Genomic DNA, 15,563 nt, shown 5'->3' with positions numbered 1-15,563 from the left:
TGCAAGTACCTACAAAGGCTCTTGCTAGCCTGCAGCAGGTAACAGAAAGCACCGAGTCCAGGTCCCCGTGCCCGCCTGCTCAATGGAGCCCTTACGGCAGCTGCGTGAGCCCCCTTCCAGCCAATGGAGCCCAAGTGATCAATTTGCTACTGTTTGGGCCCAAAGTGGAGAAAACATGATTACTGAGAGGTAATGACAAGTGGCGGGAGCCGCTCAGCCTCCTGGCACGGCTGGAGGAGACGCGTGTGACATCTGGCACAAGAAGGACTGACTGGTTCTGGGGGAATAGCTGATTTTTATAAGTTTGTTTATAAGCACCACTCAATCTTTTTTTTTTGGTGTGTTTCTTTCTAGGTCCCATTTATTCACTCACAGTAGGGCTTGTCTGTAATTCACATGTGCCTGTAGATACAAACACTACTTATCTCCCCCTCCATGTTTCAGCCCTATTCATCAAGCATTTGTAAATGGCATTTTATGAGGGCTGAGTTTTTAACAAGGCAGGCACACTGCTCCAAAAGCGAACAAAGGGGCCCCTATTGGAAACTTTAAAGATGTTTAAACAAAGGCCTCTCTTGAAAACCTTTAACCCCTAATGCCAACCTCAAGGGAAATGCTATGTTATGAGCAATCGGAGCACAAACATCTTCTGTGACCGCAGATTGCCTACAACAGGCTGCCTTGTTGGCTACGTCTTTTCTGTTCACTACCATTGCCAGCAAGGGCAGCTTCCAAGCCCATCTTGTACTAATCACATAAAATTTCTTTAATTCTTCAAGAAAAAAGAAAGTTAAAACTTCCACAAAAATCAGCAACAGCTTTTTCCAGTTGGATGCAGCAATACCCTGCCTGCTTCAATGGAAAGTGTCATTTTACTACAAACACCAAGATCTCCTGCATGCTTTCCAGGCAGGAATTTGTATTTCGGATGAGGCCAAATTTATCTATATCCTGGTGGCAAAGATCAGGGCAGAGATCCAAGACTAGATTTCCCCCCCACACACTCGTTGCTGATACCAAATGCCAATCCAGTGAATCCCTGCAGAGATCACAAGAATCTGCTTGTGAAATGCAGTTTCTACTTGCTACTGAGAACCTGCACGCTGACTGCCTGTGATTAATTGCTCCTGGTTTTGGAAAAAGAAAAAAAAAGATCTCTACTATCAAGAGACACTACAGAGGGTCCCACAGGGAGGACTTCATAGTAACTTTATCAATAATCCGGGCTTGACTGAAGCAAAAATCCTACGGTTTTAAGCAGAAGAGCGAAAGTTGTGTGCCTTCTCTGAGTTAGGGCTCTGAACAGGCTCCTCTTTTGGAGCCCTCTTTCCCCCCTCCCAGTCCCACTGCACACACATGGTGGCTTCCTTCGAAGCGGGACAGTCCCATTTCGCTGCTGGCCTCCTCACCGACACCGCTTCCCTCTCTGCAGCCCTGCCTCCCGGATGGATTCGGCAGCTCCCTGCACCACAGCAAAGGCCGTCCTCACAGAACGAGGGGGAAAACCCCAGCAGAGCACGTACCACCACCACATCGTCTATCTGCTCAGCTCCACTTATCTCGGACGGCTGCATGTTAGCACAAATACGATGAGTGCAGAATAATCTGATTTTCCAAACAAGTTTTCCCACGTAATTGCTTGGAACAAAAGTGCCCAAAGCTAATTTTTCCCCGTGAAATGGTTGGAATTATAAGCCAAAGGTGGGTGATTGCTTGTGCAAACATATTTATGAGTACGCACAGACCCAATTTTCCAGTCGTGCAGAAACAGTGCATAACAAACTTAGGGCACACTTTCAAGCTTATCTTTTTGCAGGATCTCGATCTCCTGTTGCTCAGTACGCCTTGCCCAGGTGTACCAGACCTTATTATTCTCTGCTAAAAGAGCTCCCTGATTGTGTAAGCAGGAACCTGCCCGAAAGCTAGGCAAAAGGTGAGCAGGGCAGGCAGACTGCGAACTGTGCCATCCCGGCACTGGAGAAGAGTTCTGCGTCCTGTGCACAGGCACCGACAGACAGACAGAGCGGGGTACCATGCCCTCTTACTGCCCCACCAACCCCCCCCCCCCCCAGCCCACCGCTTTTGGGGATAAAACCCACGTCAAAGCCTCTCCTCTTCCCCCCACCCCCCCGGCTTTGCTTGCTGCTCTTCATACCCAGGACCGCTGCTCCCCCTCCCTGCCAGCCCCCCTCCAAGGAAAAGCCCCCCCCGGAGGCTGCCAACCCCCGCGGCGGTGCTCGGCGCTGCGCACAAGCCCCGCGGCTCAGCCCCCGCCGGGCCGGGGCCGGGGCCGGGGCCGGGCTCACCCTCACCCCCGCTCCTCTCCTCTCCCTTCCCGCAGGGGCGGCGGCGCCCGCGGAGCCCCTCACTCACCCGTGCCGGCCGCGGAGCCGCTCCCCGCCGCGCTACTGGGTCAGGTACGGCGGGCGCGGAGCGGCGCGGTTCGGGGCGCGGAGCGGGGCGGCGGCGGCGCTGGGAGGCGGCGGGGCCCCGCGCGGCATTTAACGGGGCGGGGGGAGCGGGGGGGGGGGGGGGGGCGGCGGGGCGGGCACGGGCCGCCGCGCCCCGGCCCGGCCCCGGGGCAGCGCTTTGGGGAGGGGGGAAGGAGGGCGGGGGGGGTTGTCCAGCCGCCTGCCTCGGTGTGGGGGGTGCCCGCGGGCTCCCACCCCCGCGTCCGTGCAGGTGCCCACGGGCGAGCGGAGCTGCGCGCAGGTGGAAAAGGCGATCGTCGGAGCTGTGCGGGGGCATCGGCATCGAGGCGGGCACAGCCCTTGTCTGCCAGGAGCTCGTCGGGCAGGGAGAAGGGTTTTTTTTTTTTCTTTTTTTTTTTGTTTCACTTTTCTGTCATCTTCCCCTGCTGTGGGAGTGCACCTGGGAGCCCCATAGGCTCGGCAAGTCCTGGAAAAAGGGGAGTCCGAGCTTAATAGCCATTTGAGCTACAGTGCCCTGGGGGAGTTTAGGAAGCTCTGCAGGCAGTGGCTGCAGAGTGGGGAGGTGGGTTTGAGGCAGGGAGCTGCAGACCAGAGCTCTGAGAGCTGCAGAGCCTCGGGCTGAGCTTCCAGCAAGAAGGTCAACCGATGTGCTCGACTGTAGTGATGGAGAACATCAGCAGAGTCTTCTTAGACACCCTGGAATAGACCTTCCCAGCCCTCCACCTCTTCTCAGGACTTAGATCTACGTCGCGGTGGTAGGAACCACCTTTAGTGCTTTATAGGACTGTCTTTTACTGCTTTAACAGCACTTCCCTTCCTCTTTGCACTAACGTCAATGCCTACAAGAGGAACAAAGAAAGGAGACTATGGTAAATCACCCACATCATCTGAATTTTCTAGCAGACGAGCCAATACTGCATTACCAAACTAGGGCATTTTTGAGGGTGTTGGTGCTGCAGGGGCAGGCGCAGGGCAGCCGGGAACATGCCCGGGGTGACCACTCCGGCTGGCCCCCCGTCCCCCGCAGAGCTCACCGCTGCAGGGTTTTCGTGCTTCCTGTTCTCGGCTGGTGTTTGCTGTTGGTGTGGTCGATAAATCCCCCAAGCCCAGAAAAGGCTGAATTTCACTTGTGTGTGCAGCGAGGAAAATATAGGATTTATAAATACCGATGCATATACAAGGGCTTGTGGGTTGGGTTGGTCTGGATTAAAGGAGGTATTGAAAAATGAGGGAAGCCAGAAACTGCAGGCTTCTCATTTCTGTGATTTCTAATGGCTTTTCCTTTTGCATAAACATTGCATTGACTCCATACCCAAGAGCACTGCAGGCATTTTCTCCCCTGCTCTGTACAAAATATAACCCAGACTTCTAAAATGGATATTTTTTATTAGAACCTTTGGTTTCCCCAAGCTGAGGAAAGAACAATTGACCTCTGTGGCAGCAAGTCCCTAGCGAGCTGCAGGGCAGCCATCTCCTGAGTGAGGCAAACGGCAGCTCTTTTGTGGGGAAAAAGCAGCAAGTTAAACCTCTGCACTTGAATTTAGTGTTACCTGCACTTGAGGACACTGTTACCATGAGTTAAAGTTCTTGTATAAAGAGTTGATTTGAAGACCCAGTTTCTAAACAATAGCTGCCGGGGTCGTATTTTGGTCTCCTGAGTCCCAGGACTTTCATTCCCAGGGGACTGAAAAAATTGGATGCCTTCCTCTGCAGACTGAGCTGGTGAACGTCGGTGAACTGGAAGGCAGCAGTGCAGAAGGCAGTTTCCTTCTCCCGGTGCCCGTAAAGTGCTTTTTCTGCTCCTGCGGTTGCCCGAGGGTGGACACACAGGGTGTTGTGGGACTTCCCGGCCTGATCTGCTCTCACAGAGCCGAAGGTGGCGTGGAGACCAGGATACGTCCCACGCCATGAGCGTGGCGGTCTCAGCAGAGACGTGCGACCCGGCGGCAGGGGAAGGCTGAGCTGAAAAGGCCCCTTGGTTGGGTTCTCCCCTGTTTGTGACACGGGCAGGAGCCGTGCCTGCGGCAGGGCGGTCACCCAGGGCGGCAGCCCGAGTGGGAAGGCAGGATGCGCTGAGCTGCAGTGCTCTGTGGTGGGAGGTCGCTGGGGATGCACAGCCCTGCCCGACCCACTGGGACCAAGGAAGGAGAAGATGTTTTTCCCGGCTGGAGGCAGGACAAAGCGCTGAGTGATGCCCCCCACACTCACCGCTGGGAAGGCGAGGGCTAAGTTTCAGCTGTGGTGTTAAACATCAGCTCTCCTAAAATCAGTGATGTGACTGCAGGGTCTGACCCTACCAAAGCCTCTCAGCGCCTGCCTGGGTTCCCTGCGTGCCCACATAAAGCAGCCCTCCACCAGACGGTCCAGCTGTGTGTCTCCTATGAAAAGCACACAGGGCACTCCTCATTTTCTGCTTCATTTCCTATGGAAGAGGGCACAGCAACATGGCCAGGGCTTGCAAATAGCCACGGGTGCCCTGGGTCTCTCCCACCTCCGACACCAGGGCAGAGCCACCCCAGAGATGCACCTCAAAGCACGCTCGCAGCCTCTCCGGAGGCACATCCTGACCTAAAGCCGGGAAAAAGCCTTGGTGGTAAGCGATGCCAGGCTGAGCAGGGAAGGGGAAAGGCTTACAAAAATCAGTGTAGGAGAAAGGTGGTGGCTCCCCCCTTGCTCCCCCCCCTGCTTCCACATAATGCCTAACTGTGTGCGAGAGCACTCGAGTCCCAGCTGAGACCTCAGGCTCTGAAAAGGAGGCTTTTAGCATGAGTTCTAAGAGCCTGGCCCGTGCGGTGCTGCTAACGTGACACTGAACTAACACTGCACTACAATCAAAGCATTTTAATAATTTAATATAATAAATGTCAGAAGGAGTGAATAATTCCCTGTAACCCTGAGGAGGCTGTAGGTGCCAGAAGGAGCCAAGTGGGTATATTGAGCTGCTTTAGCAATAGCCCTTTGACTCTGTGAAGGTAAATTTAAACCAGATGATGGATGCTGGGTGGTCGCCTCCGTGGGCAGAATGGTGAGCACTGTTCAGAAGTGCGTCACTGAAACAATTTAGCCCCAAAATTTGGAAGGCAATGGCTGCAGAGAATGGACAAAGAAAAGAAAAACAAGTTTCTAGGTAGTCGTTCTTCCAGCTAGACATCAAATCTGAAGAACTACGATCTGTTTACCTGCCGTTGGCATGCACGTTCCCACTTTAAGCAGTAAATAGCACGTGGATAATTATTCCAGAAGGCTCTTTAATAAGCTCCAGGCAGTAACCCACGTGCCTCTGGTATTACGTACGGATGGCAGGGAGCAGTGATACCTGCACAAGCCTGGCCCTGCCCCGAGCTGGTGCCGCAGGAGGCTCTGTGGAGCCGGCGTTGCTGCTGGCTATGCTGTCAGCACACGTCTTAATCCACAGGTTTTGGCAGTTTGCTCCTGAACACTCCCTGCCGCTGCCTGGCTTCGGTACCAGGCTGTTCCTTACTCTGCCAATGGGTTAATGGGAAAGGCTTCCTCCAGCAGCTCCCAGCCCAGCAGTTCCGCGGGGATAGGTGCTTCCCAGGCAGACCCCATGGTATATGGGTGGGTGCTGGTGAGTGCGTCGGTGCTGGTGGGTGACACTAACAGGGATGGAGCATATGTCTCTGCAGCTGAGACACGAGCAAGGACCCAAAGCTACCCTCCTCATTTTGCACTGAATACTGAATGATAAGACTCACCAGGGAAATATTTTCACACCCAGCCTGGTTCTTCCCCACTCTGTGCCCGTTGTCTCTGACAAACTGAGGGCAAAATGCTACTGAATGGAGCCAGCAAGGTTTAGTACTCATTTTTCATGATGTTGCATTAGTGTAAAAGAATATCCAGTGTCAGGCCAATGGACAGCCTTCTCCTCGATCTGTTTCCACACTTATCCTGATCACAATCAGTAGTTCTGTAAAAAAAAAAAAAACAAACTTTTGCAGAGAGACTCCCAAATGGTGCTTTTTGGTGAAGGGGAAAATAACAAAGGCGGCTCAAAGCTGAAATCACAGTATTGTTTGGCAGCTGAGGACTGAGACAGCTGCAGATTGCCGTTATGGAAAAAGATTAAATAACTTTCTTATGGGATCTCTTTGGCTGTGCAGAGATATAAACCATTCAGGAGAGAGAAAGGCTGGAGTGAAGCTTTTCAGCAAGACTAAATACCCCTCCCTGGAGCAAGCACTGGTGGGATACTGGTTGATAAAGCTCAACTTCAGCATGATGGAGCCGGACCCTCCCAGCCCGGCAAGGGTTGGAGGGAACAGATCCAGCCTGGGCACGGGAGCTGTTAAGGGCAATCTGAGGGTCTATCTAGCAAAGGAGCAACTTCTGCCTTGCCGTGAGTGTGGGCTGGGGCGAGCCGTGGCTGAGCCCAGAGCCGTGTGCTGGCAGGAGCACTGGGGCTGCCATGGGGAGAAGAACTTGGTTGCATTGTGTGCTCTGCAGTCAGGAACAGGCTTGCTGTGGCCATAAAACGTTCATTCCCCAGACACAGAGCGGCAGCTAATGCTGTGGGTGACACTGGCACCAGCTGTAAATCTGATTTTGGCAGGGCTCTGTTGATTTATGCTTGCTGGTGATCTGGCTAACGCATCTAGGATAAAGAATTGAGAACAAGGAGGGCAGGAAACTGTATCGCCCATCTAATAACTGAACAGAGCAGTGGTGGGAGAATCTGTGGAGTGCAAAGCATCAGGTCCCCGTGGGACTACCCAGAGGAGATGCTGGGTAAATATTTGCTTGTATTGGAGATGTGTTTATCTTCCACATACAAACAGGAGAGCATCAACTCCATCCACAGTGTGGGAAAGCTGGAAGTGAAGGGATATACGTTTAAAGTGAATTGTAACATGGGTCCTAGAAGCTGTAAAGGGCATAGCCTTTTTAAAATGCACATGTTGCACTGGGAAGAACAGAATTGGCAGGTGAACTCTTCTAAAAGGCTGCTTGGGATGACTGCTTGCTGCTTCTCTCCCTGGGAACCTGCTCTGGCCTCTGAGCCCAGCAAGAGCTCACCATGGGGTGAGCCTCACCATAGCCTGCCTTGGGGTGCTTGGCAGGACCAGATTTACCTCTCTTCACACATCTGATCATTTATGCCCTCAATTATTCTCCATTTCTAGCCCATTTAAGAGGAATAGGAACTGGTTTTAATGGGGATGCTCCACTTGCACCTCTTGCAAGATTTTCTGTGGGTGGCTGTGGCCATGGCTGGTGCCCCCCATCCTCACTGCTTCTCCTCTGAGCAATCCCCTGGCACTGCCCACAGTCCCCGGCCACTTTCTCCTGGTGACTCAGCCATGTGTTTGCAGCTGTGGTTCACAGCCTTCTTTGGCCACTGCTGTTTGTCTCCGATGCAAGGCCATTGCTCTGTGGAGAGGTCATGAGTGACCCCCAGCAGCCTTGGGAGGGTCAAGAGCCAGAGCCTGAAGCCAGCTTCCATATAGCTTTCTCTCTCCTGAGGATACTGGATCTAGTTTGGGTCTGATGCTCATCTAGGTGGGTCCAAAAACATCCCCTGACCATGCAGAGCAGAAACACAGAGACGTTGTCCAAATACCAGCAGGCACAAACACCCCTTTGCAGCAAGGCAAGGGAGCTCAGCCCATGGAATAATAGAGATCAGGCTTAAGTCAAGACCTTTTCATAACCAGCCAGGCTGGGTCCCCTTGGTAAGAGCAATTTCTTGAGTGTGCCCTGGTGCCATATCCCAAACATTGGCAGATGTGCAAAGGAGGGACTCCTGCCCAGGCAGCAGCCCTTCCCTCTCCTCTGGATTCCTTGTTTCCTCTTATCCAGCTGAAGGTACTCAGGAGGTCTAGGGGCTTTCAGTAGGGCAGGAGCTGGTGTTCTTCAGATGGGTGGTCTCACCTCCCCTGAAAGCAAGTCAGCACCACAGAAGGCCTCCCCAGTAGACACTCCATAACTCTCCCCACTCTCATCCCCCAGTTCTTGCACACGCGTCCCAGGTGGCAGAGCAGGGCACCTTGGGCTTGGACCCACCTCATCTCTCTCTCTAGCTGGTTAACGCCCAACCTACTAAGTTACCAGAGTTAAATGCTGGGTGCACGGGAACTCCTTCTGGTTAATAGAGCAGAAAGAATCAGCAAAACCACCCACTTCCTAGGTCTTGGAGAAGAATGCAGCTATTTTCACCCAACAGCTCTCACAGAAGCCAACGAGCAGCTTCTCCTTGCGTGACAGCTGCACTCACAGCTCAGCAGCATCGTTTCTCAACTCACCAAAAAAACATACAGCAACAAGCACATCAGGTGGAAAACCAAATTAATAATCAGTTACAGCACTGCCACCATTGCGTGGGACTGGAAGTCTTAGAAATGGGTGTTTCAGAGCTATTAACATAGTGCCCTGTGTGTGTTTGATGGAAAACTGATGAAGCAGTTATTCAGTTATCCAAACTTTATATTTTTCAATGCCAGCCCCAGTCTTAGAGCAACTGAGCTACAGTGCTCCCCGGTGGGAAAGCCTCTCCACCTTCCTCGCCCCATCAGGCTGGACACGGAGGGAGCTCCAGGCTCCTGGCTCAGCATAGGGCTGGTAGGGCAAGGCGAGGAGCCCGATTCTGGTGTTACAGTGCTGGGGGACCACTGTCTTGTAGATCCAACCCATACCAAACCAACCCACTTCGAGACGGTGTGCGGAGGTACCTGCAGCTGCCGGCAGACCAGACGGTACTGATACTGCATGCCAAAGTCGCACAGAAGTCATATGGCAACGAAAAAAGGTAGGAGGTTGCTCCGGCTTCTCCTGTAGCCGCTTCCAAACCCAGCTACCTAAAGCTTGATTTCAGCCTTGCTAGATTTCTCTGATCTCAGCTGGTGAAGCAAATGATTTAACATATCCTCTCTCCATCCACTCATGACCTCTTTGCATCCAAACCCATTGTTTAGTCTTTGTGAACTGAATAACACAAGAAGGATATTACGCCCCCCCCGCGCATCCATCCCAGTTAGACATTTCCTAGTGGTTAGGTTCCTCCTGTGAAGTACTGGAGAGCAGAAAGATGAAGTGAAGGAAGGAAAGATACTATTCAAACCTTACCCCCCAAGAAGGAAATTACAACAATGAAGAAGAGGAAAGGTTACTGTTTTAAATGCTCTGGAAATCTTGTCTTAAAATCCAAACAGCCACAGCAGGGACTGGGATGTTTCCATCAATGCCCATGGTCTCCAAAAGCTGCTATTTTTGAAAATTCTTCCCGCACTGCAACCTTGAGGTTCTGGCTTGAATCTCCAAAATTGCTACTCCTGGGCAGTGACGTCAGACTGTGGCACTGTAATATAATTAATCCTCCATTAATCCTTGTGATATAAATAATCCTCTGTTATTACCAAGTGCGGAATAGCTATGAGGCAACGAGCTCTACCTGTAAGGCGTAACCCACCCAGACCCCAGCGACCCCAGGAGACAGCTCTAAGCTGGGCTGGCTGTGCCTACAAAGTCCTCATTGCATCCAGTCTCCTGCTGGGGGCTGCTGGTCCACAGGTAAAGGTTTTATTTCGGGACTGGGTCTCCCAGCCGGGAGGGAAGGCCCCATATCACTGAGCCTTTGGGACAGCCTCTTTCCCCTGCTCCAGACCCCATGCAAGAGGTGAAAATCAGATGCCGGGTCTGGAGAGGGAGAGAAAACCAGCACGGAGCTCCCAGGTTAAAGTTTAAAGGTGCTGGTGCCATTTTTCTTGATGGTGGGAGTCAGGGGCCTGTGCTGTGGATGACTTGTTTAAATAAACCCATGCCCAGGACTTTAGGGTTCTGAAATATCCAACCCCCCGCACTGGTGTTTTCTCTGCTAGCGCTTTACCCAGTATCAATAGAGGATGAATTTGCACCATTCACACAAGTGCAAAGACAGTGGAAACCCAAATAAAACACAGGAAAATAGGTTTCTAAAACCCTGGCTATAGATTTATTTGCATTGGGCTCTGAATCTGGCTGTGAATGCAAACTCTGTTCCCGACCTGCCGAAACTCCCACATGGCAGGCAGGCAGAGGCGGGGGGCCCGATCCCCCCCTTGGCTCAGGGCAGGGCGGGCGGGCTGAGGCGCCCTGTCCTCCCCTCCTGGGGCCATCCCGGGGCCAGTGGGCTAGTGGCCATCAGCAGCACCCACAGATGTAGCAGCCACCCGGGCTGGGGCTGGACGCTGCGGCTGGAGGCAGCCGGGGCAGGGCAGAGAGGCTGAGACAGCTGCTTCAGCAGAGCCCGATTCCTCTGGCCAGCCCTGCCCGTGGCCCCCCCAGCCGGGGGGTCCCCAGCCCCTCGCTGCAGCACCACGTACCTCCCAGGGTGCAGGGTTGCTCCCGGTGCCGGTGAGCCTCAGGCAAAGGTCTGTGCTCTCAGCGCAGCCATCCCGTCACCCCCGAGCATCTTTTCTGGATGCTGAAGTGCAGTAAGAAAATGTCCTCTTGCCTCTGCAGGTTTTTCTGCCCCCCACCTTGCGTTTACCTGAGCGGGCCAGGATGGAAGTTAAAACAGGAGCAGATAAAAGGTAAGCGTTTGGCAGCAGCCCTGGACCTCTCCTCCCTCCCTTCCCATGCCACAGAGAGCTGCCCTCCACTTCTGCAAAGGGGAGAGTGACCCAGGTTTTTTTATCTTTGCACCCCCAAACTCTTCTTTCCCCCTTGAGGCTGAGCCCTCTGTGGTGCGGACCTGGGGAGGGCTGGAGCCTGGGGCAACCCACCGTGCCAGGAGGAGCCGAGCCCATGCCTGTGCCTGTGTGGGGGCTGGAGGGTGCTTCTCCCTGTCTATTCCAGACAGAGACCTGGGAGAGACGGGTTTTCGGGTGTGCGGGTACATGGGGCTGGACAGCATGGGCAGCAGCCTGATGGAGACCCAGAAACTCAGCTTCGAGGAGCAGCCAGACGCAAAGGTAAAGCCTGCTGCTCCCTGGAGCTGCTTATGCAGGGGCTGGGCTGTCCCTGGTGTCACCCCACACCCTGGAATGTTGCATCATCCCTTTCCTTGGGATGTCGCCATCCTTCCTTCCTAGCCATCGCTCCCCATTCCTGCTCTGCTGCCCTGTTGTGGCACATGCAGCAGCCCGGGCAGCCAGGCAGGCTCCCTTGCCTTGCAAAGAGCCCCATCTTTCTTTGGCACCATCTTTTCAGGTTGACAGCCTTGTGGCAGGCAAGCTGCCAAAATTTGCACAGCTCCCTCAGCCCCGGTACCTTCTCCCGATGAGCAGCACTGCTGCTTATCGCAAAATGTAGAGCCCAGTCTTTCATTTGCAGATAAAGAGCTAAAAAACCCTCAGTCAATACCCAAGTTCAAGAGCTTCAGCAGAGCTCTGGCATCTTTTGATAGTGGGAAAAAAAGAAGAAAAAGAATTATCTGGGGTCCCTGAAGAGCACGGGGTCTGAGTTGGGCCAGAAACCTTACAAAAAGACCCTTTGTCTGCAGTGCTTGCGTTGCTGCTATGGCACGGTGTATCAGCCAGGACGGCGGGGAAACCATAAACCCAGGGTGATTTCTCATGTTATGTGGGATAAATCACACGTGAACATTCATTTCCATGAGGAATTCTCTGCCCCCAGTGTAAATAAAGCCTCTGCTGATCCCCAGCTCTTCATTCCACCTGTAATAACATCTCTGGTTGTTTCCCCCTTTAAATGAACCCGGGGCTCTTTGAAAGGGCACTATTATGTCCTTGCGGGGTGGTGAGGAGGGCGAGGAAGGCTGGTGGGGCTGGGCTGGAGCTGCTGGCAGCCTCTCTCTGCCCTTGGCAGGGCTTCAGCTGTGCCAAGGCACTGTACATCTCGGACGCAGACAAGCGCAAGCATTTCCGACTGGTCCTGAAGCTCTTCTTCAGCAACGGGCAGGAGATTGGCACCTTCCACAGCAAGCTGATCAAGGTCATCTCCAAGCCCTCGCAGAAGAAGCAGTCGCTGAAGAACACGGACCGTGCGTACAAGGATGGCTCTGTGGGGAGGAAAGCGGGTGCAAGCCCAGGGTGGGATGCTCTCTGAATGCTCACAGCTTAGCTGCGAAGTGGTCCAGGCTGGACCCAAAGCCCATGGGCATCCCCCAAAGAGGAGGAATGTATCTGGGCATATTGATGTCTCTTTTCTGAAGGGTTCAGCCACCACAGCGTGTAATGCCCTGATACCAACACGCTGCCCACTCCCTGGGCTTCACCTTTAAAAAGCCCAGTTGGGCTGGTAGTCATATACAGAGAAAGGCAGCTGGAGGGGGTGCTGCTTTCTGCTGGGCTGGTTACAGCAGTAACCAGGACTTGTCCTCCCTTGGCTTGACAAAAGCCATAGATCAAGCCACACGTGGACCTGGCAAGTGCTAACAATACAACCACCTCTCCCAGCAGTCTGCATCTCCTCAGGCTCCAAAGTCTCCCTCTTCAACCGCCTGCGCTCCCAGACCGTCAGCACCCGCTACCTCTCTGTCGAGGGGGGAGCCTTCATCGCCAGCGCCAGGCAGTGGGCAGCCTTCACCCTCCACCTGGGTAAGAAGCTTGTGGGACCACTGATGCTGGCCATGCCCAGGGCTGGCTACCTCCGGCCCTGGCTCTCCCCTCCTGCAAAGCCAGTTTTGGGGGGGCAAAAGGAGTGGGAATTAGCCTGGGGATGTGGGAACCTGACTCAGATCTCACCTCTGCCTGGTGTTCCTGCGGTATCTCTGGAGCCGATGGCTGTTTCCCACTGGCCTTGAGGGTTGGCATCACGCCCTGAGAGCACACAGGCTGCAAACGGGACAGCAAGAACTGTACTGGTCTGGAGGCTCACAAATCCAAACAAGTAACTTGCCTGGAAGAGGCCACAGCCCAACAGCATCTCTGTTGGCAGTGTCCCTGCGAGGTACCACATCCCAGTCCTGTTCTCCCATGCTGGGCTCCCAGGGAGCAGTGGTCTCTCCAGGCAGTGAGCACCCGCAGAGCAGAGAAGGCAGTAAGAAAGCACTGGGAGCACAGCCAGACCTGTGCATAGCAAGGCAGCCCAGGTTAACCTGCTCCCTGGCTGCTCAGGGCGGTGACTTTGCCTCTCTCCTTCCTGGCAAGCCGATGAGCACTGCACCCGGAGCGAGTTCCCCCTGCGGGAAGGGTATATCCGCTACGGCTCCGTGGTCCAGCTGGTCTGCACGGCCACCGGCATCACCCTGCCTCCCCTGGTAAGCCTCCATCCCTGCGGGTTTCAGGCACAGGGACCTGGCTGCTCTGTGGCTTGGAGCGATGGATGCCATCCCTGAGATGCTGCTGCTGCCCACAGATCATCCGGAAGGTGACAAAGCAGTATGCCATGCTGGACGTGGACGAGCCCATCTCCCAGCTCCACAAATGCGCCTTCCAGTTCCAGGGCAGCGACCGCATGTACCTGTGTCTCTCCACGGAGAAAGTGATCCAGTTCCAGGTACGGCAGTGTGAGGAGGAGGTGAGGACCCCCAGGGTGCTCCCTGTCCTCTTTCCAAGCTCCTCTGGCTGGGGAACATGTCACCAGGAGCGACATCTTCTTCTTCCACTGAAGGGGGCTAGCATCCAAATTAAGGTCGGAATTGCTACAAAGCCGTCTGCCTCTGGCTTGCCTGCTTAGGTGGGAACATTGTCACCGAGGTCTTTGCAAAGGCACCATGATCCCTGTTTCCCAGTGAGCGAAGTAGTTGCTTGCTGGAACCAAGACACCAGGGGAAGAAGCCAGGTGTCCTGGCCCCAGTCCCCTGCTGCCCCTGCTGCAGTGTTACTGGAGCTGTGACACTCTCCACAGGCATCTCCCTGCCCGAAGGAAGCCAACCGGGAGCTGCTGAACGACGGCTCCTGCTGGACCATCATCGGCACCGAAACGGTGGAGTACACCTTCAGCGAGAGCCTGGCCTGCGTCCGCGAGCCTGTCAGCCCCGTGCCGCTCATCACTGCCCTGCAGGTAGGCACAGCACTGGCCGCGGGCCACCCCTTCCTCTCCATCACCTGCCTCCATCATGGCTCCTGCTCCTGAGCCCTTGCACCCACGCTCGGCATCTCCTGGTTTTGGGATGCTGTGGGAATGCCTGGCTCTGGACTGCTGCGGTGGGGACGGGGTGCGCAGGGAGAGCATCCTGTGGGAGAAGGAGTTGGGCTCATTCCACCACGTCACACGCTGCCGTGCACTCTGCCCGTCACAGCTCACGGGTGGCGGGGATGTGGCCATGCTGGAGGTGCAGGGGGAGCATTTCCACGCGCACCTCAAGGTCTGGTTCGGAGACGTGGAAGCAGAGACGATGTACAGGTAACACAGCCGAGGGGGCCAGGGAGCAGGCAGGGAACAGCAGCTGGGTTTGGGCTGTGCTGGGCAGCTCTGGGAGGGATGTGGCTGCTGACCTTGGGGACGGGGACACTTGCACTGCCCGTTCTGTGGGACCAAGTATGAGCATTGCAAGGAGAGGCAGGGACGAGTCTGGCTGCTGCCTGCTCTCTGCCCTGGCTGCAGTCTGGGGATAGCAGTGGGTGGGAGACAACAGGGAACTTAGGGGGCTGCAAACAAGCAAGCAGCCCTGGCAGAGAGGAATGAAACACCAGCGAGGAGAGGGGAAACTGGCCAGAGGCTTCACGCTGAGCTCCAGGCTGGAGGACATGTGCCAGCACTTGCTGCCAGCCGCTTCTGCATGGGACCCTCATCTGTTAATGCATGTTTTCTTCTCCTGCCCTGTTCCCAGGAGCCCCAAGTCCCTTGTTTGCGTCGTCCCTGATGTCTCTGCCTTTGGCAGTGACTGGAGGTGGCTGCGATACCCCATCACAGTCCCACTCCTGCTGATCAGGGATGATGGCCTCATCTACTCCAGCTCGTTCACGTTCACCTACACCCCGGAGCAGAGCTTCATCCCAGGGCAGCAGGTCCTCTCAGATGTCCCCCAGGACTCGGACAGATTACTTGACAGCATCCATCAGGAGTTCACCAGGACCAACTTCCACCTCTTCATGCAGAGCTAGCAAGCTGGGCAGGCAGAGGCTTGGCCTCACCCCTGGCCCCAGGGTTCCCCATCCAGGGCTCAAGGTGGCCCTGCCAAAGGGTCCTCCCCGCACATCGAATGCCCGCCACGTTACTGTGATTTGCTGACTTGTCTGTTCTTCACAGCAGCGTCTCACCCTGCTGAGATCTCACATGAAAGCGTCA

At 54.7% G+C, this 15,563-nt stretch overlaps 2 protein-coding genes across 3 annotated transcripts in view; one reads left to right on the top strand and one right to left on the bottom strand.

Moving 5' to 3' along the window:
• MATN4 (matrilin 4) overlaps positions 1–2,485 on the bottom strand; it is a 23,550-nt gene extending 21,065 nt beyond the window's left edge. For both annotated transcript variants that reach the window (XM_075018352.1, XM_075018360.1), the window contains exon 1: positions 2,374–2,485. The gene's annotated coding sequence lies outside the window, so the exon portion shown is untranslated. The remainder of the gene's footprint in view (positions 1–2,373) is intronic.
• Positions 1–15,563, top strand: part of RBPJL (recombination signal binding protein for immunoglobulin kappa J region like) — a 16,142-nt gene extending 579 nt beyond the window's left edge. Inside the window, exons 2-14 of the mRNA XM_075042181.1 lie at positions 355–374; positions 1,433–1,574; positions 2,185–2,417; positions 9,073–9,198; positions 10,890–10,960; positions 11,226–11,341; positions 12,198–12,372; positions 12,791–12,928; positions 13,481–13,590; positions 13,689–13,829; positions 14,181–14,336; positions 14,575–14,678; positions 15,106–15,563. Of these exons, the coding sequence (XP_074898282.1) occupies positions 355–374; positions 1,433–1,574; positions 2,185–2,417; positions 9,073–9,198; positions 10,890–10,960; positions 11,226–11,341; positions 12,198–12,372; positions 12,791–12,928; positions 13,481–13,590; positions 13,689–13,829; positions 14,181–14,336; positions 14,575–14,678; positions 15,106–15,379 (1,806 nt within the window). The 3' untranslated portion in view covers positions 15,380–15,563. The remainder of the gene's footprint in view (positions 1–354; positions 375–1,432; positions 1,575–2,184; positions 2,418–9,072; positions 9,199–10,889; positions 10,961–11,225; positions 11,342–12,197; positions 12,373–12,790; positions 12,929–13,480; positions 13,591–13,688; positions 13,830–14,180; positions 14,337–14,574; positions 14,679–15,105) is intronic.

Source organism: Buteo buteo, chromosome 2 (assembly GCF_964188355.1).
Source record: "Buteo buteo chromosome 2, bButBut1.hap1.1, whole genome shotgun sequence".
NCBI classification, from domain to species: Eukaryota; Metazoa; Chordata; class Aves; order Accipitriformes; family Accipitridae; genus Buteo; species Buteo buteo.
This window is presented reverse-complemented; position numbering and strand designations above follow the sequence as displayed.